The sequence below is a fragment of the Tenrec ecaudatus genome, chromosome 17 (genome assembly GCF_050624435.1).
Source record: "Tenrec ecaudatus isolate mTenEca1 chromosome 17, mTenEca1.hap1, whole genome shotgun sequence".
NCBI lineage: Eukaryota > Metazoa > Chordata > Mammalia > Afrosoricida > Tenrecidae > Tenrec > Tenrec ecaudatus.
In genome coordinates, this window is record NC_134546.1 from 30,516,490 (window position 1) to 30,539,477 (window position 22,988).

The 22,988-nt window shown below is 46.0% G+C and overlaps 1 protein-coding gene and 1 pseudogene across 3 annotated transcripts in view; both read right to left on the reverse strand.

Annotated features, from left to right (window-relative positions):
* Positions 1-728: 728 nt before the first annotated feature.
* On the reverse strand, positions 729-1,241 carry LOC142431056 (small ribosomal subunit protein uS15-like; annotated as a pseudogene).
* Positions 1,242-8,794: 7,553 nt separating this feature from the next.
* DHX57 (DExH-box helicase 57) overlaps positions 8,795-22,988 on the reverse strand; it is a 68,022-nt gene continuing 53,828 nt past the window's right edge. For all 3 annotated transcript variants that reach the window (XM_075535262.1, XM_075535259.1, XM_075535260.1), the window contains 5 exons: positions 20,160-20,294; positions 19,373-19,447; positions 16,909-17,043; positions 12,453-12,653; positions 8,795-10,890 (listed from right to left, as the gene is read on the reverse strand). In XM_075535262.1, the coding sequence (XP_075391377.1) occupies positions 10,747-10,890; positions 12,453-12,653; positions 16,909-17,043; positions 19,373-19,447; positions 20,160-20,294 (690 nt within the window). In that variant the 3' untranslated portion in view covers positions 8,795-10,746. The remainder of the gene's footprint in view (positions 10,891-12,452; positions 12,654-16,908; positions 17,044-19,372; positions 19,448-20,159; positions 20,295-22,988) is intronic.

Here is a 22,988-nt window from a genome sequence, read left to right on the forward strand (position 1 = left end):
TTTGCATATGCACATGTCTTCGTCTAGACCTCTATAAATGCCCTTTGCCTCCTAGCTCTTTCCTCTATTTCCCTTGACTTTCCTCCTGTCCCAGTATCATGCTCCATCCCCACCTGGGTTACAGCTATACCTCTTCATTACTTTACCCTTGATCATTCCCTACCAGGCATGCCACTCCCACCTCACCACCAATTTGGATCCCTTGTTGTTCCCTTGTCCCTGGGTTTGTTAACACCACTTCCTTATCGCCCACCTCTCCCTATCCCATGTCCCCCTGGAACTGTTGGTCCCGTTGTTTTTCCTCCAGATAGTTCATCTAGTTTATCTTATTTAGACAGACCTGTGGAGATAATAACATGCACAAAAACAAGACAGAGGAAAACAAAGCAACAGTATACAACAAAACAACAACAAACCACCGACAAAGAAAAAAACAACACATCAAGAAAGAAAAGCTTGTAGCTAGTTCCAGGATTGTTTGTGGGCCTTTAGGGGTGTTTTCCAGTCCAGTCTGTTGGGGCACCATGCCCTGGCCCCAAAGTGCACTTTCAGCATTCCCTGGGGACCTTGCTGCTCCATTCCCTTGCTGTTCTACTGCACACCCCCCAGTGCTTTGCCTCGGTGTGGTGGGATCGGGTCGGGCGCAATTCCCGCACTGTGTCTCCGAACTGTTTGTTTTTCAATCTAAAGAAGTAATTTTTTTGTAGTCAAGCAGTGATTTTCATTGCTCAAGTACATACACAAATGTATGCAACCAGGGCAGAGGCGATAGATGGTTCATATTTCCAATTAGGAGGGAGGACTCTCTTCGTTTTGTAGTAGCGAGCCAATCGGTGGATTCAACTCTCACTCAGAATCAGCCAGAATTTGGCGTCCTTATCCTTTCTGTTCCTCTCCAGATGCTTCCGAACAGCGACAGTCTTCTTAATCAAATAGCAGAGATCCTCAGGCAGATCAGGACAAATCCTTTGGACTTCAGGGTCCTCAGGATTTTAGTGCCTGTCACAAATCACACTTGTGTGAACGCCATTTGAATCTCTTAAGATCACACCGAATTTGGAAGGAGTCAGGCCCTTCTTGGCCAATTTATAGATCTGCCTCTTCACGTCTTGGCCAATTTATAGATCTGCCTCAGACGTCAACTTCAGCCAGGTAGGGACGCTGCGACTATGGTAGGGCAGAGCCAACTGGGACAGGCCCTTCCCAGGAGCATGCATGTGACCCACGATGGCGGCCGTCAAGCAGTGAAAAAGATAAAGACGTTATCTTGATAGATTTTTTTTGGAAGGACATAGGATGATCATGTACCCTTATGAAAATGCTTTAAGAAAATGGGAAACTGCATTGGTGAGAAAAAGGCCAAGAAAGTTGCGCTGAGAAATCCCTGCCTCCCCACCCCCACCCCTTATAACAATGCACCTGCTCATTCTTTAAGGGTCACAAGGACTGTCCAAGGTGAATTTCTTTGGGAAACCTTACCTGTGTCCACTACAGTCCTGATTGTGGCTCTTCAGACTTCTTTTTGTTCTCCAAACACAGAGAGCATTTAAAGGGAACGTGATTTCAGTTCCTGGGAAAGCAACATGCCAAATGTGTTGCTTTGACATGGTGTATGTTTCCTTGAGGTGAGCACAGACTTTTCCACAGGAGGGCTTAGAGATAGAAACTCCCCCTCTGGGAGTGGGTAGACCTAAATGGAGGATATGTCAAGCAGCAATCTCTTCTTCACATTTGGATCTTTTTTTTTTTTTTTTAAATTTCTACATTGTAATTTATTTTTAATCATTTTATTGGGGGCTCATGCAACTCTTATCACAATCCATACATCCATGGTGTCAAGCACATTTGTACATTCATTGCCCTCATCATTCTCAAAACATTTGCTTTCCACTTGAGCCCTTGGTATCAGCTCTTCATTTTTCCCCTCCTTCCCCACTCCCCCTTCTCTCATGAACCCTTGATAATTTATAAATTACTATTTTGTCATATCTTACACTGTCTTGATGTCTGACTTCACCCACTTTTCTGTTGTCCATCCCCCAGGAAGGTTATATGTAGATCTTTGTAATTAGTTCTCCCTTTCCACCCCACCTTCCCTCTACCCTCCCAGTATCGCCACCCTCAGCACTGGTCCTGAAGGGATCATCTGTCCTGGATTCCCCACATTTGGATTGTTTTGTCTAATTGAGGTTTATAGGCTTTCCTAGGAATAGTTTTTAAAAAAATAATTTTATTGGGGGCTCCTACAACTCTTATAACAATCCATACAACCATCCATTGTGTCAAGCACTTTTGTATATTTGTTTCCCTCATTCTCAAAACATTTGCTTTCTGCTTGAGCCCTTATCAGCTCCTGTTTTTCCCCCTCTCTCCATGCTCCCATGAACCCATAATTTATAAATTATTACTATTTTTTCATATTTTACACTATCCGAGGTTGCCCTTCACCCAGTTCTCCACTGTCCGTGTCCCCAGGAGGAGGTTATATGTGGATACTTGTAATGTTAGGAACAGTTTTGACTTACCTTTATATGCACTTTTGTGTTCCTCTCTCTTTGGTTAACATTACATAAACCCACTTGGAAGAGGGAGTAGGACATACTGTAATTGCGTCTAACATCTGCTTTAGTTATTTGCCGATGTTGCTTACAAGGGTTAAAGAAGGACACTGATTAGTGACTGAGATGAGGAATGTGTTAAAAAATGCAGAAATCAGGGGGTTGGTTGAAGTGGTTAGCTACATCTTTTCATTTGTATAAGCATTCTCAGCCTTCAGAACCCCCAGAAGCTCTTCCAGGGGTTAAATGACGTTCCTGATTGAATTCACTCAAGTAAACTGTGTTTCGGAGTTCTCCCGTGTCACCTTTCAACTCTGTGTCCCGAGCTCCTAGTAGGGTAACTGGCATACAGCATAAAGTGAGTCGATTACATTAGTTAGAAGAACAAAGATGAAAGGGATTTGGAAACTGGATTGTGGATTCAGATGAGCCATGTAGCACACATCAGTTAAAAACTGTCAGCCTCCTAGTTAGCTAATCAGATTGCATGCTTCAATTGATCCCGGCTTAGCTGAGTTTACTGTGGAAAAGGTGGATATTAAGCTTGATGGGCTAGGAAAAGGGGGGCAGCTGGAGTATAAATGGGAACGTGCACAGGTGGGTTTCAGAGGCAAAGCAGCACGCTCAGAAAGGCCTATCATTACTGATTGTTTTGTGCTTCACTGATAATCAGTGGTGGCTTTCTTCATTATATTGGACTGTGCCTAGGGTACACCTCATACAACATGGCCCAATTCATATAGACATCTATCTGTGTTTTAAGGAGCATAACACATCTTTGCTGTTCTAATCATCAAACCATAAAAGAAACAGGTTTTTCCAATTCAAGCTACAGGAGGAAGTTACTGAGCCTACAAACCATAGTGTCCAAATAGCCTTCACATTACACTTCAACATCTTTTAGTTCTATCTCCATAGAGCTATCACCCCCTTTCTTTTATTTTTACCTTATTAATAGTGTAGCCTTTCAGCTGAAATCTACCAAGTTGGGCAAGGTTTACCACAGCAGGGGTGTGCGTGTGTGGATGTGGGCCCAAGTGAGAGATCTCGACTCTTGCAGGGGGATGTGTCAGCAGCCTCAGGGTCACATAAAAAACTATGTCTTTGACAAATATCCTTTGAATTTATGCTCAGCTTTTCAAAAGGAGTGATTTTAAAAATCAGGTCAGTTTAATGGTATGAGGAATATAACTATATCTGCACAACTTCGCCTATTGGTATCTATGCATCCCGTCCATTCTAAAGCCCTGTGCTCTCACAAGCGCTTCTCCACACAGTACTTACTTATTAGAATTGGTTTGGCAGAGATCTTAACTTTCCTTCATCTAATATATATATTTGTTATATATATATATACATTTTCCAAGGTACTTAAGGACATAATGGAACTCTCACAGCTTGTAGTTAGACTTTAGACATGGGAGGTTTTCTATTTCATTTTCAGCTGTGCTACTAACTGTTTGGACCAGATCACTCTGTGGTTTGAGGCAAGGGGCGTCCTGCCTGTGCAGCCTCGCTCATCCCTAAGCACTGGATGCCAGCAGGACCCCTACTGTGACATGTTACCACCACCAATGTCTCTGTTGATGAATATCCCCTGAAGAGCAATCCCCACCCCTCCCCTCCCCCCAGGAAGAACCAGTGGCTTAAACGAACAAACACTACAGATAAGAGTGTTTGGTGTTACCAGTCTCTATGGACAAATAAAATCTTATTTGAAGTGTTGACAACTACTCTTGTTATATTTGAAACCCAAGTATGAAACCAAAGCAAACACGTCCTGCCATGGAGTTGATTCTGACTCATAGTGAGCCTATAGGGCAGGGGAGACCTGCCCATGAGTTTTTGAGACTAACTCCTATGGGAGTAGAAAGCTGAGTCCATCTCCTTTATTGTTGCAGATGGTTTTGAACTGCCGACCTTTTGGACTAGTCAGATGTGTAACCCCTATACCACAGGGCTCCTATAAGTATGGAATGAGAGAAGCTCCATTAAAAAGGTAATCTCAGGAGTTAAGCGAACCTTTTTGGATTAAGCGGGCCCATTTTTAATTACTGTAGAAGAAAACTCAGCCGTGCATCCCTTCTTTCGAGCATAAATTCATCTCACCTGGAAGGAAAATGAACTCCTTCAGTCCATTTCAATACAGCCAAGGATAAGGGAATGGATTTAACTGCAGATTTTTCATAAGGCAATAACACAATGTAATGTTGAAACTGCTATTGCTGGAAAAGTTTATTAAAGAAAGTCCTGTATTGCTTTGCGTAGTATTGGGTTTGTACTGTTAGGGACTCTCAAAGTTGGGTAGGAATGTTGTGGAATTGGGCTGATTTTTCTAAAGCCACCCTCCACGTTTCTTGTGGAACAAAGCTCATGTGTTGGCTTTTGTTGCCCTTCCTCTTATAAATGGCTGAAATAAGGGGGAAACAAAACCAAACCCAACTGATTATTCTTCTTTTTTGATTACTTAAAAAAAAACCTCTAATCATTTTATTGGGGGCTTGTACAACTCTTATCACAATCCATATATCCATCCATTGTCTCAAGCACATTTTTTGCTATCATAATTTTCAAAACATTTTCTTTCTAGTTGAGCCCTTGGTATCAACTTCTCATTTTTTCCTCCTCACTCTCCCACCCTCCCTCCCTCATGAATCCTTGATAAGTTATAAATTATTATTTTTCATTTCTCACACTGACCAATGTCTCCCTTTAGCCACTTTTGTGTTGTCCATCCCCTGGGAGAGGGTTATTGATAGGTCCTTGTGATCGGTTCCTCCTTTCTCTCCCCACTTTCTCCTTATCCTGGTATGATCCTGGATTCCCTTTGTTTCCAGCTCTTACCTGTACCCGTGTATGTGCGCTGGTCTAGCCAGATTTGTAAGGCAGAATTGGGGTCATGACAGTGGGGAGGGGGGAATGGAAGCATTAAAGAACTAGAGGAAAGTTGTATGTTTAATTGGTGCTATACTTCACCCTGACCGGCTGTAAGGGGATGTCCAATTGCCTAAAGATGGGCTTTGGGTCTCCACTCCACACTTACCCTCATTCACAATGATATAATATTTTGTTCTGGGCTTTTGATGCCTGAGACCTGATCCTATCAACACCTCATGATCACACAGGCTGGTGTGCTTCTTCCATATGGGCTTTGTTGCTTCTCAACTAGGTGGCCACTGTCTCCAGTGTTGTTCCCAGTAGTGCTATGGGTCAATGAGGGACGACGTCATGTCTTGTAGTGGGGCTGGCCCTATGGTCCCATGTGTTGGCTGCTCTGAGCGGGAATATTGTCCTCAGGGCTTGGTGGGCCAGGATGTGCTCCTCTCTCTTCCTCCCCCTTTGTTTGTTCCTGTGTGCTCTGATCATTCATGTCCCTCTCCCTGAGCTGTAGCTTCAGTGCTGTCCTCTGAAGTGAATTCTTCTGTGGGTAGGGGGAGCTGTCCACGTAGTTGGGATTGGGGTCGGCCCCTCAGACCTCAACCCAACTGATTTTGTCTGCTGTCTCATAGCTACGCTGTGGACTGACTTAGTTGCTCAAGTAGCTGGGTTAGAACTGTCACTGGAGCAGAACCAGGGCAGCCAGACGAGGCACAGGCTGAACCATCTGTAGGAACGAGTTCATGCTCGGCTTACTGTTTAGGTTCCATTTCTTTCCCTCTTTTTAAGAATTTGTTTTATTGGCACAGGATGCACATATCAGACCATTGAATAGTTCAAGCATATTAAAAACCGTTGTGTGATCATCATAATAAATTTCTGACCATTCCTTCCTTCTCATACTCGTTAGTTCCTCATCTCCAGTGTCTCTCCTCCTGCCCCACCCACTGGTCCTGTCACGCCCCTAGAGAATTTTCCGATGGTTCCTACAGGGCAGTGGCAACTCCCCAACAGAACTCTCGCTTCCCTTGGTAAAACAAGTTATTAAGATAGCTAAGCTTTTACAGCACATTAAGGATTAGCAATTGGCTACAAGCCTTATCTAAAATCAATCTTTTAAATATATCATTTTGGGATAAATTAAAACCACAAGAAAAGACGTCTCTCTGTGTCAGTGACTCACCTGGTTATTGCATGATTTTTAATGTGTGTAACTCAAAGCCTTTGAAGAAGCACATCACTCTGGAAACACTAGCTGTTAGCAAGTTGTATGAGCTGGGTCTGTGCCCTGCTGTGAGCACACAGGTTGACTCCGGCTCATAATCGCGAGCTAACTTTTGAAAGCAGCAGCTAACCTTGAGTTGATAAAACGGGAAGTCCTGGGGATTATGCTGAATGCCAGGGTGATATAGGACCACCAGTCTCCACCGAGGCCTACTGAGGCAGAAAAATGGCAGTGTGAGTATACCCTGTGGTCTCCAAGAGTCCAGGTGACACCAGCAGACGTTTCTAGAGTGTGCCCAGCAACAGAGACAATACAGCCGAGTTCCCAGATAACCAGCCTGGACTATACCTGAAGCTCATGCCTTTGGTCATAATACTCGATACTTGTGGCTTTTAATTTTACAAACTACTTTCCTAAGGCTTTAAAAAATGATGACCTCTAAGGGACATGTTCAAACTAGAAAGAAAAAAACAACTTATCACTTACCCTCAAGAAGCATGTCTGACTGCTTCTAGTTACACAAGGGGACCGAGAATCCAATGTCACGCCAGCCCAAGGATGATTTTTTTAAAAACATTTATTATTGAGTTAATACATACATATGTCATATCATTCCATAGTCTAATTACGCCAAGCAGAATTGTACCACTGCTACCACAACCAGTTTCTAAACATTCTTTTTCTTCCTGACTCCTTGACATCATCTCCCTTTTTAAACCCCTCCCCCACAACGTACCCCCCAATCCTTATTCTACTTGCTGTTCCTATAGGTTCATCAATCCTGGGTTTCATATACTGAAAAACAGAAACACATATAACACAACTTCAAGAGGGTGACCTCCAATGATATAACCCCTCTGAGATACATCCTAATATGAACAAAAACAAAAATACAGAAAATGTTGAAAAACAGATCAGGCCCAGCATGCATCAAATGACAAAGCTTTAACTGTTCAAATGTATGCCTTTGGTCTTCTGTACCTGTCTTCCCAATGCCTTCTGCTTAGTAACCACTTTCTTCCCAGCCCTCAACTGTGGCTAGAGGGAGTTCACCCGAGGCTTAATCCTTACTTAATTCCACAAATGAATGTTGGGTTTGATAATCCACTGCAGCGGCTACACAGAACTTACAGATAATACTTAGGGGGTTTCTTAGGGAAGTTAACAGGTTATGAGTTGGCAACAAAAATGTTAAGGATACAGTTCTTTTATCAGCATTTCTTAGCCATGCCAGTAGGCACATCTCTCTGCATGAAGCCGCGTGGCTTCTGCCTTGCTTGGGCAGGCATTACGAAGCCCCTTTAACATTGATAAACAGAGGACACCCTATTCTGCTGCTGGTGTCTTGCCCAAAGGCACTCAACTTCACTTGTTCCACAAGCCAGGAATTCCACTGCTCTGTCTCATGGTCTCCGCTGCTGCTGCTTCTCTGTGGAGGGATATTTGATGTGCTCCACGCCTGACTCTTCCTTCTTGGTTATGGGACAGTCTCCCTTCCTGCCTCGAGTTCCCACATTTTAAAACCAGTAAAACAACAAAACTGACCAATCACCTCATTAGAGTCCTCTACACTTTATTTGCATGTTTTCACCCAGTTAGTGAGAGTTACAAAGACAAGTGGATAGAAGAACCACACCGAGGGACTGCATTGCATGGAACGCTCTGTCTGAGAGCCCTCGTGCTTTAGTGGGCTACATGAGTTGGGCTGCTAACCACAAGGCCAGTCGTTCAAAACCACTAGTTTCTCTGCAGAGAGAGAGGAGGCATTCTTCTCCCATAAAGATTTAGTCTTGGACCACAGGGGCAATTCTACTCTGTCCTATAGTGTTGCTGTGAGTCAGAAGTGTCTCCATGGCAGAGAGTTTGAGGTTTTCTTAGAACCCTGTGTCTACCGCTTACACACTGGGTCCAGGTCTATTACTTATATTTAGACCTCTCAGATAACAGAATGAGAGGAGAAAGACCAAAGTTCATTCCTTTCCAGAGTTTGAATTGTAATCATCAGATCTGGGACTGATGGCAGAAGACAAAGCTGCTTTGTCAACCTGGACCACTGTGATAAGAATGTGTCTGTTCTCATTTCTTCAGGCCTTTCCAGAGATTAGACATAGTACAAAGTAACAGTGGAGACTAATTTAGTACCAAGTACTTTATTAACACTGTTCCCTAGCTAGATCGCAATAGAACAAATGCTTATTTTGAAGAAGCCATTTACTATCTAGCGTTCCATAAAATGCCGGGAATTGAGAACCATCTTGTTGGCTGCCTCCTGTACGTACTGACCAAGCAGTGCTCATTGTTCAATCGAAGGAAGCTCAGCTGGAAGGTTCCATTTCCATTTGCTGTGTGCACTTTCTTCCTCACTGCCAGCCGTCAAAGCTTCCCGCCCTTTTCACATCGGCACTTCTGGAACGTGGTGGAAGTATGTGGCTGGAAGTGACCAGCCCAATAATTGGCGTCCAGGGAGCGGTTTCTTGGCATTCTGCATGAGCCTCGTGTGCTCATCTGCAGACGTGGGTTAAAGCCGCAGGTGCCCTTGGGCAGCTGGCAGGCTCTGGCCCGGGCAGTGAGTGCTGCACCGTAGCACCAGGAGTCAAAACTCTTAAACAAAACCAAATCCTCTTTTCGAGGGACAATTCTGATTTCTTCCTTTATTTCTCCTGAAGGTCGGGCTGTGGGTCCTCACTTAATCCGTTCCGTGCCTTCTTCCCGGAACAAGTCCGGGCCTGGTTGCTGTCTGTGTGTGTGTGTGTGTGTGTGTGTGTGCAAATGTGCTCTAACACCTTAAAGGGATGGCATGAATCGACACTTCGAAAACACTTAAAGAGTCTAAGCTCGCTGACAAGGACCAGGCCTCAGACACACTAGAAGGCTCCTGGAAATGGCAACCCCCTTCACTGAGGTGTTCTGTTGAAGGATTCGCACGCAGTCTGGACTGAGTAGAGACCATACTGGAGGGCTAGACAAACACAGGGATCTGTGTTTCTACTCTGCTCTTTGGGATCTTCCCTGGCCACCCTGATGACTGTTCGGGGAAATATGAATGCACTGTATTTTTTCAAAATGTTCAACTAAAAAGCCAGCAGCCCTCTGGTGACCCTGTGTTTGGTGACCCTGTGTTTGTCGGAGTACAATGTGTTCCAGAGGGTTTCGATGACTGATGTTTTGGAAGCTGATCACTGGACCTTTACACTGGTACTTCTGGGTGGAACTCAAATCGACAACCTTCCAGCTACATGCCAGGCGAAATACTATTGCCCATTAACCTAAGCTCCGGCTGAAAATCAGTGGACCCGGGGAGGCATTGTTATGTGGATGCAAATCTGATACTAGCATAACCACCTTTTTCCTTGTCCACCCAGCTGCTCCAACTCCGCCCTGTGGGTGAAGTGAAATCTAGCCACTGTGAGTCTGCAAGAGAGGGTACAACTACCTAAATGAGGCACCGCCAATGAAGACATGCCGCTGGCCCTGCTTCGGAGGAGAGACCAGCCGGCAGTAAGATACCGCAACACAACTCCAATGTGTTGCTTTTAGGCTAATCTTTAAGGAATCACAATGAAAGTCCTTCCCAAATAAAGTCTGCTTGGGAGCAAACAGCCTAACCATGGGATTTTTCTTCTTCTTGCTCACATGATTTGTGTAGAGAGGGCCAGTTTCTTCCTCGGTTCTGACTTCTCCTGTTTGAGGCTTTCCGCCAATACAACAGCAGGTTTTTCCCTAGACCCGTTACCTCAGTGAAAAGCAGGAGAATATAACACAGAGAGAAAACAGAAGTGTACTAAGCGTTTACCTCTGTGTTAGCGGCGAAATTCTGTCTCTCCAGGGCAGGGAGAGACAGACTAGCCGGATTTACACAAGTCTCCCAATGACACTCCACCTTGTGCTGAGCATGCCCACGGTTTTGGGAGAAAGGTTGAGCCTCTGTACTTCCCTCACTGTCGGTGGTGCTTCCGAGGTGTGCTGGGCTCCTCCTCGGGTCTGGGATGGCCCAGCGCAGGCCTCGGGGCAGAGGTAGAGGTGCTGTTGTTGTTTCCCAGGCTGTGAGAAACAGATGAGTGGCGAGGATCTGCCTGAGGTGGCCCTTTACTGTGTGGTGACAAGCTTCACGATCATGCTGATGATCCGGGACCCCCGAGGGCAGGTACACAGATCGATGCTCGGATTTTTTATTTTATCCTGGAGGAGCTGGTCAAGCTCGCCACGAAGTTCCTTTACTAACTCAGCCACCTGAAAAGAAGGCCAGAATATCAGCAGTACGCAGGGTAACAGAAGAGGCAAGCTTATTAGAGAAACATTGCCCGAATGTAGCTTGTGATTATCCGAGATCTCTGGCGAGGAACCCTGGTGCTGTCGTGGCTCACACGCTGGGCTGTTAATCTCAAGGTCAGCTGTTAGAAGCCACCAGCTGCTCCACAGGAGGAAGACGGGGCTTTCAGCTGTTAAAGTTTCAGAAGCCCGCTGAGGCAGTTCTACCCTGCCCTATGGGGTCGCCATGAGTTGGAAGCGACTCAGTGGCAGTGTGTTTGAGTTCGAGCTCTCTGGTACTCGTTTTAGTTTTCAGTCTGAACGTGTACCTGCCATTCCACAATGCCACTCCGGGAAGGCTCATGCATTGGCAGATCTGCTATATGCTAAACAGGGCACACGGCAAGTCGATCGCATCTGGCAGGTCTCACTTAAGGAAAGGATGAACCCTGGAGAAGCAGCTTTTTCATTGTGCTTTCCGCAGTAGAGCCTGGTCAACCTTTATGATCTGCTCTGAGAGAGACGCAGGGCAGAGGCACATTAAACGTGTTGGCCATCACACAACTAACAAAACCTCTCTGTGGCACTGGGCTGCATTTCGGGCCTTTGGTGGGCAGCAGCTCTGCTTTTAATGGCATTTTGCTTATGTGATGCTGTAATGGGCGGTGGCTGTCTGTCCCTCCTCAGATGTGCGCCAGCCATGCCATCTGGATCCGGAGCACCTAATGCAAACAAGCTCTCACCGGGGTGAACAACGTGTGGCCTGTACTAGCTTTCCCTGTCCTAGCGAAACGGGCCAGTGGTGCTGCTGTTAGGGTTAGGGCTGCCACTGAGGCCGCTCCAAGACAGTCCCTCTCAGGGCGAGATGCTGTCGCTTGGAACCTGAGGTATGCTAGCGGATGCAAATGTCACAACAGACTTTGATTTCGTCAACGGAGCCCCAACTTCCTAAACCCATTGCTGCCAGGCTGGTCACAACTCGCAGTGATCATTACAGGCGCACTAGGCTGTGGTCTTTACAGAAGCAGCCGGCCGCGTGCTCCTCCTGAGGTGCAGCCGGGGTGAATGAACTTTCTGGGCAACAGCCTGGTGCTGCAAACACTGTTGTCAAAGGGCCCCTGTCTTCAACGCATGATCCCCCTTCAATATTGCTCATAGAAGCGCCATGCTACATAGTGAGTGAATAATGGAGATCTGAGCATAGGAAACTGAGCCTGGGATGCACACCATCACCCCTCTGTTTAATGGCAGTGGGATCAGGGTGAGTTCCTTACTTTCCCTCTTTGGTAGTTTCAGAGTGTTCTTCGTGAGTGTGTATTGCTGTGTAACGTTCACCTCACAGCTTCCAGCCGGCACTCTTCATAGTCCCTCAACAAGCATCGGGGTGTAGCCCTCGGCCCAGTGTTTGCGGCACGGGGCCTCACCTCAGAGCACTTTCTTCTCACTTGTCAGTCTAACTCGGTCGCCCCGACACCTCAAAGAATGCCCTAGACTTCCTGTCACCACAGCGCGCTGGGGCTGCGTCTCACACATTATCTCCTTACCTGAAGGGAGGCAGCAGCAAAACAGATCCAGCCATCATCCAAGGAGACCACGAACTCTCCCCTTTGACGCTGCACGTTCACTTGGCCTCCTCCGAACAGGACCAGGGGGTACACAGACACCATGCTGCAGTCCCGGATGAACACCCGGCTAGTCTTGATCTTCTCATGGTACACCAGGTACGGACTGTTGAAGTGTCTGACCTGTAACACAAAGCCGAGTGACCACTGGCACTGGGTGACAATGGCAACAGCACCTCCTGGCCTCGGGGACATACACCCTGCACATTAGTGACCCACAAGGCGCCCGCTCCAGCCTCTTCCTCGCCCCGGAGCTCCAGACACCAACACCCTCCTGGACATCTCGACTCGGACGTCTAGTGCGTACGTCACCCTTCTCAGGCTCAACAGAAAGCCTCCGTTTCCCCTCTTCTCGGCGTCTACCATCCAGTGAGCACCCGCCCACAGGTCCTTCCGGTTTGTTCCTTTCCCCGCACTGGGTTAGGCCATCCCTGAGTGTCCTCGGCTTCATTTGTAACAGACATGATGGACAAGGCATGCAAGGGGCCTCAGAGTTTGTGGGAAGCGGAAGGACAAGATCATGGCATTTTCCCACCGACGTCTGAGGCCGCGTGGCTGCTTGGGCCACGCCCTCACCATCTAGCTCAGGTGCGCTCAAGGGCGGCTGCCGTGGGTGCTCGCCTTTGGCTTTTGCACCTTTACAGTTAGTTCTTTGACACACAAGTCCAACTATGACTCAAAATCCTCCGGGAACCTCAAGTAAAATCTAAAATTTCGACTGTGGCCACCAACGCCCACCCACCCTGAAGTCCTGCCTGCATTTCTTCCTCCTTTAGGGTTAGTCCCGTCCCACTTCCGGGGCGGCTCCTTGCACTTCCTGGAGCGCGCCCAGTGTGCTCCCACCTCGCTGTTTCCTCTGCTGAAATCCCCTTTCCCGAGATTGTCCATTTCTTGCTCCTTCGCTTCATTTACGGAATTGTCTTCTCTCCAGAGGTTCCTCCTGACTGCCCCCCTCGCTGGTCACTCTATCCTCCAACCTTGCTGCACGGTTTTTTGCCGTAGTGGCCACCAACCTGGGATTTGTTTGTGGCCTGTCTTCCCCACCAGCATGTTAAGCCCCTTGATGGTGGAGATCTTGCCTGTCCAGCTAATTCTTACTCTTCGGTGGCCTACAACAGCACCTGGCACGGAGAAAGTGCGAGTATTGAATGGGCACAGGAATGATTTGCATTCTGCCACAGTAAACTCTCAAGGAGCTAATGCAGACCTCGGGTTGGTACCGACAGCTGGGAGAGGTCTAAGGAGCTTGGCCCGCAAACTCCTCTGAGCTCGTGGAGACCCCTTTCCTGCTCTGCTGACGCCAGGGTTTCCCCAGCCCTAACCCTTCCCACTCTTCCTCCCTTTCCCTTCCCACTGACGACTGTATGGAGCACCTGCTTTCAGGCCGGCACTGAGAATGTAAAACCGAATGAAGTTCAATTCTTGTCGCTCAGGCCTTCACACTCCTATGCGGTCCACAGATCATAACCCGTGAAAGAAAGTGCTCAGTGCAATGATGGACACACACATTCCAGAGTGTGGCAGTACAGTAGAGGAACAGCCTGGAGCGAGGAGACATGGAGAAAGGGTTTCTAATGGAAGCCAGGAGAAGGAAGAGCCGCCTGGGGAATGAGACTGTCATTTTGGGCAGAGTCCAATGGTATACAGCATTTGGGGACCCACCTGGCCGTCAGTCTGGCATGGCTGGGCAGACAGACTGACCAAGAGGTGTGGGGGCAGAGTCTGGGCAAGGGTCAAGTGCATGCTGTGTAGCCGTAATTCTGGCAGCAGTAGTGCAGAATGACGAGAGCAAACACCAGAAGTAAGACTGTCACTGTTACTTATCTTAGGTCAGGAAAGGCTAGTGGACACAAGAGCGGAGCCAAATCTGAGAGATGTCCAAAGAGCAGAACTGCTGGGGTTCGGTGAGTAATTGGATTGAGGTCAGCAGAAAAAGCAGTTGGTTATATACCCGAGTTCAGATTGGGAGGCAGCCATCAACCAGGACAAAACCCTAGGAGGAGAAGGGGACCTGGGAGACAGTGAGTGGCATTTGCTGGAAAGCCTCGAGCAGCGGGCGCAGGGCCAACCCAGGTCCGGAGGCCGAGAAGTAGGGAGCAGTGCCCGGGTGGAGGAGGTGGAGGAAACATGAGGGTGTGCCTCTGGTGCTTCCAGAGTGCAGGGATGCTAGAGTGAGAGAATAGGATTAAGGACAGAACCAGGACTTCTGGGAAAAGTCAGAGACGCTGGCAAAGGACTGTGGGATGATCCGAGAGAGCGCAAAGTGATAGTCCGGAAAAAGAAAGATCAGAGACAGTTCCAAAGGCAGGGAGAGAAGCAGTGTCAGACATCACGTGGAAGTCAAGTCTGATGCACAGCAGGGGATGTCCATTAGATGTGACCACTAGGAAGTGACCTGTGACCAAAGTATCACAGCAACAGCGGAGGGAAAAGAAGAGCTGAGCAAATGCCATCTGCAAGTGCAGGCCCCTCATGGCTCCGTGTCCCCCTTCCCCGAGTTCTGTTTTGTGTTCTATAAAAGTATTTAACGTTAACATTTGACAATTTATTATTTTGCATGTACACTCAACTGTCAACTCACTGTAACAAATGGGACAGAATCAAATGGTCCTTGTGGGTTTCTGAGGCTGTAATTTTTTTGTTTTTTGTCTTTTAATCATTTTATTGGGGGCTCGTACAACTCATCACAATCCATACATATATCTATTGTGTCAGGCATGTTTGTATGTTTGTTGCCATCATCATTCTCAAAACATTTTCTTTCTACTTGAGCCCCTTGGTATCAGCTAATTTTTCCCTCCCTTCCGAACCCTTGATAATTTAAAATTATTTTTTCACGTCTTACTCTCCGACGTCTCCCTTCATCCACATTTCTGTTGTCTGTCCCCCAGGTAGGGGGTTATTTATAGATCATTGTGATGGATTCCCAATTCCTCCGCCAATTTCCCCTTCCCCTCCTGGTATGGCTACTCTCATTATTGGCCCTGAGGGGTTTATCTGTCCTGGATTCCCTGTGTTTCCAGCTCTTATCTGCAGTGTACATGCTCTGGTCTAGCTCCATTTGTAAGGTAGAATTGGGATGATGATAGTGGGGGGAGGAAGCATTAAAGAACTAGAGGGAAATTGTATGTTTCATTGGTGCTGTACTGCATCCTGACTGGCTTGTCTCCTCCCAGAGACCCTTCTGTAAGGGGATGTCCAGTTGCCTATAGATGGGCTTTGGGTCTCCACTCTGCAATCAACCTCATTCACAGTGATGTGATTTTTTTGTTCTTTGATGCCTGAGACCTGATCCTATTGACACCTCGTGATTGCACAGGCTGGTGTACTTCTTCCATGTGGGCTTTGTTGCTTCTCAGCTAGATGGCTGCTTATTTATCTTCAAGCCTTTAAGACCCCAGATGCTGTATCTTTTGATGGCCGGGCACCATCAGTTTTCTTCACATTTGCTTATGCACCTGCTTTGTCTTCAGTGATCGTGTTGGGAAGGTGAGCATCATGGAATGCCAGTTTAATAGAACAAAGTGTTCTTGCATTGAGGGAGTACTTTTGTGGAGGCCCAATGTCCATCTGCTACCTTCATACTAAACCTTTACATATATGCACACAGATCTATTTCCCCATCATCATATATAAATATATGTATATATGTACATGTCTGTATTCAGACCTGTAAAAATGCCCTTTGCCTCCTAGTTTTTCCCTCTATTTCCTTTTACTTTCCTCTTGTCCCTCTATCATGTTCAGCCTTCATTTGGGTGTCAGTAATTCCTCTCGGTTACAGTGCCTCTCATCAAGCCCTGCCAGGAAGCTGCACATTCTTATGAGACAGAAAGCCCCATCTTTCTCCAGCTCGTGGGTTCTAGCTGCTGACATTCCAACGAGTAGCCACGTGAAAGCCACTACCCACTGGGGCTCTGTGCACAAGTTAGTGGCGTTCATTACTGTAGTCACGTTGTGCGACCATCTCCAGTACCTGCCTGTTGCCCACTTTCCATCACCATAAACAGAAACTGCTTCCTACATGATGCCTCCCTCTCCCCCTCGGTCCTGCTTGGTAACCTCTGGTCTCTGCACATGTGCTTAGTCTAGCTATTTCAAATAGGGTCTCACACTCCCCGTTCCAGGTACAGAATCAGCGGGAAATACCATCATGACTTCTCAACTTACCACTGCAAAGAAACAACTGGTACCTGAAAGCAGGCTTGAGCATTATTTCACACTCCATGGGATTTCCTTGAAGCAGACATACGTGATGTCCAGTCTGCTTCTGTTTACCCAGCCCAAGTTGTGATGCTGTCAGGGACAGCAAGTGACAGAACAGTCTGCCTCAACGACAAAAGCCCTATGTAAACGTGCAGGCACATGGCCCTCCGACCTGGTAGTTGACGGATGAAGGGTGAATGTGCACGTAGCCATCGTTCTTGGTGACAAACTTCAACTCTTCTGATTTTGGTTTTATCCTCACAGCTCCGATACTGGTCTTCTGAAATTTCCCTTCTGGGCTTTTCACCTACACAACAGGCATTTGTGGACACAGACACATGAGCATAATATGTCCTGCATCAAGCATTTGTGGACACAGACACATGAGCATAATATGTCCTGCATCAGGCATTTGTGGACACAGACACATGAGCATAATATGTCCTGCATCAGGCATTTGTGGACACAGACACATGAGCATAATATGTCCTGCATCAGGCATTTGTGGACACAGACACATGAGCATAATATGTCCTGCATCAGGCATTTGTGGACACAGACACATGAGCATAATATGTACTGTATCAGGCATTTGTGGACACAAACACCTGAGCATAATATGTCCTGCATCAGGCATTTGTGGACACAGACACATGAGCATAATATGTACTGTATCTACAGAGCGCTCCTTGGTACTAAAGCCATTCTTTGCTCAAGGACATTGCTGTTTCTTCATTTACTCATGTACTTGGTTCCTTTTAAAAACAGCCCCGCATCCTGCCACTCAGACACGTGGGTGTAGGGAAGCAGCTCTGAGCGAGCGTGGGGAGGAGGGAATACGCTGCTGCTCCCCTGGGTCTGCACCGACTGTCGGGTGCAGCTGAGCTCCAGTGAGCAGCGCTGGGCGAGGGACTGGCTGACACTCTACCCCAATTCCAACACAACATTTCCACTTACATGTCTTTAAACACACAACCACTTCTATGAATAAACATGATTTCATTTGAAAACATTAGTGAAATCTTCCACGTATACATGAATTGTATACCTATTATCTTTTCAAAGATGGTAAATACATGCTTTATGTAGCAAATACATTTTAGGAATAAAGGTGAAAAAAAGATGTAAACCCATGATCGGGAAATACCTAGTATTAATACTTGATCAATAGAATTTTTGTTTCCTTTGCTAAGTAAGTTTATAGATATAACCATACACATGTGCTATAAAAATATTGTATATATTCACAATAAAACCGGGTAATTCTTTTTTACAAACCTACTTTTAAAACTACCATTTCCCAAGCTGTAAACAATTTTCTGATGACAAAGTCTTTAATACCTACATGGTACCTGTTTAAACAACAGATTTCCTATCACTGGAAATTCAGATCACCTACAAGTAGGTGGAGGGGCACTCAAACATTCTTCTTGTGGTGTCTTCGTCTACGCACGTGTTATTTCCTAGTAATAAATCCCTAGGCATGAAACTGCTCTCTAGAGAGGGTGGATCTGTTTATATTCCCACCATGAGTCACACCACATTTTTGAGGCCCATGAAAGCTCATTTAAAAATTATAATTAAAAAAACATTCTTTCTTTTTTGGAAAGTGTTATTTCTATTTTTAGAAGGTAACGCGCTATTTCTTTGCTGTTCTAACTTGCGTCCCTTCATCCTAGGAACAACACATCGTTTCTGTGTGCGTACTGCGTGCTTGCTCGCGTCCCAGTTGTACGTTCTTACACCCATAGCCTGACATTTTCACTCTTGGCTCAGTGTCAAAATCATTAGTTATCTTTACACCGCACTGATGGCTTGCATTTCTACATTTCAGGTCTCCGTATTTTTTTCCTGCCACTTTTCCGTTTCTTCAAATCTTTTTATTTTGAAATAATTATAGATTCATAGAAGGTACACATTTAGAGTCCCTGCACCCTTCCCTTCCTCCAGTGGTAACACCTTAAGTAACCACAGTAAATGATCAAAGCCAACAACTGATACCCAAATTATTTTTGAAAGTACATTTCAAACACATGTAAGTGCTATGTTGAAAGGGAACCACAATGTAAGCACAATATAATTGATGCTAAGTGAGAATTTTTTTAAAATGAAGGCCTTGAGAAATGATTTAGTACTCTGCCCAATTCAAATTCTCCCCTGGTTTGAAATGGATCCTTGTTAGGACTGAACATCCAAACTCAGGGAAAAGTCCGAGAGTACACTTAGGCAAGATACCTCTCCAGAGGACGGCCGCGCCCTGATTGGTCAGAATGGAGGGAATCTGGGGAAACGGAAATGGTGGTAGACTCAACCTTATGTCTAAGTGAGAAGGTCAGTTAGGCAAACGCTGGCGGACCGAGTGGCCTTCAGGTCCTTCTTAATTTCTGGCATGTCCTAAAACGGCAGAAGGATTTCGAAGGCATTTCGTTTGATATGAAGAACGTGCTAGGGAATGGCACATCAGGCTGCTGCGGGCGAAAGGAAGGAGGGGAAATGAGCGCTGATGAGGTGCGACGAGGCAGGCAGGCCTGTACGTGTGCTTCTTTTTCTGTTGATTAGCCTGAAAGTGTCAACCTACAGCCCTTGCCCACAAGTCAACAAGAAATGGGAGGATCCAGCAAAAAATGTTTTGTTACCTGCACTACATTTGGATACAGAGCAGCACACAGAATTGCTGATATCAGCTTGGGGTTCTCAGCATTGGAGTTTGCCTGTAAGAGAAAACAGCATTCACCTCAGCAGTCGTTTTGTCAAGTCATGTGGCTACTTCTGTCTGTGTCCTGGGATTCACCAGTGTATGTCAGTTGATCTCTAACTTAACAAACATAAAAGGACAGTGGTTCCTACCATTTTTACTAGAAACAATGATTTCTTTCTAAGTAAACAATACGTTACTGGGCCACGTCCACACAAGATTCCCTCCAAAGTGCGAGGGATCCAGAACGAGTTTCCGAGGTCTAGGTCTCGGAAAAGCAGCTACAAAAGTAGGCTTGCTAAGGGTCAGAGAAGTGCTAACTGCACTTAGAACAGGAGCACCAGGGCCACTCTGCAGAAGGGGTCTTCCTTCAGCTTACAGAATACATCCTGGCTGGAACAAGCTAGGGCTGATTGGAGAACACGTTATTTGGAGACTTGTTCCTACTTCCTGTGGATTTATCAAGAACCAGAATGACAATAAAAATACAAAAATTGTAACAACAAAAAAATGCTTCTGTTTGTATGAGTGATAGTTTGCACTTAATTGTAGAAAGATGATCAAGATGACCCCCAGGCCTTAAGTGACATCGGAATGCTCACGTGCTGATGAGAGACAGACAGACAAAGATCTGCTGGGGAAAACCTTTAGGAGCTGCTCCACTCGGCAGCACATGAGGCCCCCAGTGGGGCAGGGCCACTGTTGCTTGTGTGAGACACACCCTTTACCTCTTCTCCTGTGGTGTCCAACACACCATCTCCTTCGAGAGCCCTCTTCTCCACGTCCCGTGCTCTGAGCCCCTCCTTCACAAACCCTATATCTGATAACAGCTCAGTGAATTGTCGTTTGAGGCTGGCCATTTCCTGAAAGAGGAGAGCTCTTTAAGGAGGGGCATCCATTTCTTAATGAAGGTAAATGTAGTCTCCCCAGTGAGGGACGAGAGAAACATCAGTGCCGTGGACAGCAACATCAATAGATCGGGGAAGACCTTGATGGTTATTTCCCAACGGGCAGTTTTCATTTAGACACACCATCAGCATGAAACGTTTATACACAACTTCAAATATGGCAGATGATTCTATAACTCTAGGTTACGCTTTTTCACACTTTGATTTGATTATGGCTCAGTCTGATTTCCCGGGAATTTCCTAGGAGTTAAGCTTATTTGGTTTGGAAACCTAACTTAAAGAAAGTGCTGCACCTTTCCGCCCCATTCCTTCCTGGGGCCCTGGAGTGGGAGGGACCGGCCCTCCCCAGCAGGCACAGCACACTCCCCTGGCTCTTACCTTCTCTAGGCGCAGGGCCGCAGGCAAAGGTTTCGATGTAAACACCCTTTACGTAGCTGAAGGAGCACTGGGGGCACAGGGGTCAAGCGCTTGGCTGTGGGCCTGAAGGTTGGCGCTGTCAACCCACCCCGACTCTTGGGAGAAAGCTGGGCAGTCTGTTCTCATAAAGATTCCAGTCTTGGAATCCTTGAACCGGAATCAACTCAGCAGTATTTTTATTGCCTTTCCCCATTTTTTTTACCCCATAGCTGGGCACAAATACAGGAAGTCCAAAGCTTTCTCTTCTGGCTTCTGCTCGAATACAGGCTGAATATTAGACCACAGGGACGGAGATGATAACTGAACTGAAATTAAGCAGCACCTTCCTATCTCTCTTCAGGAGCCCTGGTGGTGTAGTAGTGAGTTACGACTTGGGCTGCTAGCCACAAGGTCAGCAGTTTGAAACCACCAGCCCCTCCGCAGGAAAAGGTCAAGTTTTCTACTCCATAAAGATTTTATAGGCTTGGAAACCTACACAGTCAGTTCTATCGTGTCTTACAGGGTCATTAAGAGTCAGTGTCAACTCGATGATGGTGAGGTTTCTTTTGCTTTTGAGACCTATCTTGACAATAATTTAAATATTTTCTTGTCATGTCACCCATATACATGGAAAACGCAGCAAATATAATAGGAATTAAAGGTAGAAGTATTTTTATTTGATGACAGGGAGACGTTGTGATTTTTTTTAAGCCTATAATCTGAGCTGGAGTTTAGTGGAAAGAGGGAACAGTTTGGTGAACCTCAGAGTTTACCTCAAATCTACACATCCTGAGTAAAAAGAATAAATCCATTTCTGAGGAACTGTGCGTAAGGCATTGAGCTGTTAAACAACAAGGACCACAGTTCAAAGACATTTAACCATTCTTTCAGAGAAACCTGAGGCTGTCTGTGACGTACAGTCTCAGGATATAGGATCACTATGGGATTCTGGGATTCTATCATAATTGTACTTTAAAAATTGTAATGACTTGGGCAAATATTTATGACTGCACCCTACACTTAAGATACTTAAGATCAAAGGTTCTCCACCGACTGCAGATTCAAATCACTTGGTGGACTCAACAGCAGCAGCAGCAGCAGCAGCAGCAGCAGCAGCAGCAGCAGCAGCAGCAGCAGCAGCAGCAGCTGCCAGATCCCTCAGTCCACCCGAGACCAGACTGAACTGGCGTGGGGTGGAACCTCGCCATTCTTACTGGTTTTAAAAGCCTCCCCAAGGGACTCCAATGCTCGGCCAGGGTTGAATCTATGCTTCTCAATGGACTGAGCACGATGCCACAGCTGCTCTCTCCTCAAATGTCTCACGGAGCCTTCCTAATGGCAGAGGAATGTGAGGCAAACAACGGGGTGGGTTTGAGGTATTTTATTTGTGTATGTATAAAAAATATATAAACATACACACAATTTTCTAATATGGCCTATACAAAATTTTTTTTAGACTAATGCATCTCAAGTCTTAACATTCTATGAATCTCTGGGGATTCTCATTTGGTTCTATCACTGAGTTATTACCGATCATAGAGACCCTATTAAACAGAGAACTGGCCCCTGTGAGTTTTTGAGACTGTTTCTTTGAGTAGAAAGCCTCTTCTTTCTCTTGAGGAGCAGCTGGTGGTTTCAAACTGCTGACCTTGAGGTTAGGAGCCCAACTCACAACCCACTATGCCAATTAAGGGTCCACTTGGGTGGTCTTACTTTGCCTTAAATAACTAAATTCACTTATTCATGTATTTATTCCATGAACCTTAATGACTACCAACCACATGACAGAGTTCTAGGCACTGGGGATCGGTTGTGAATAGAAGCAAGCTTTTGCTCTGATCTGATTTATAAAATGGAGAGAGATAAATAGGTATCAGGTACTAACTACTAAGAATGTTCATGTTTCAGCACTGCACAAGATACCAATGTTTTAATATGAAAATAAAGTTCATCTCCTCCCCTAGCCCTGAGATCCTTGAGTGAAACGTATCTTTTGCTAATCTGCACAGCATGCTTACTTGGTGTCTACTAGCAGTTTGTAAACAACATGATTACAAGAGACAGAAGCCCTGTCCACTTTGATGCAGAAGATAGTAAACCTTTGTCTCTCCTGTAGACTCATTAATGGATCTGCAGTAGCTTCTGACACACCTAAGAATCATTAACAAAGAAACTCTGGTTCAGTAGTTCTTAGTTCTTTGGTTTCTGGGAAAAGAGGTAGTAGGGGATGGCATAAAACTCTGTGAGGTCTGA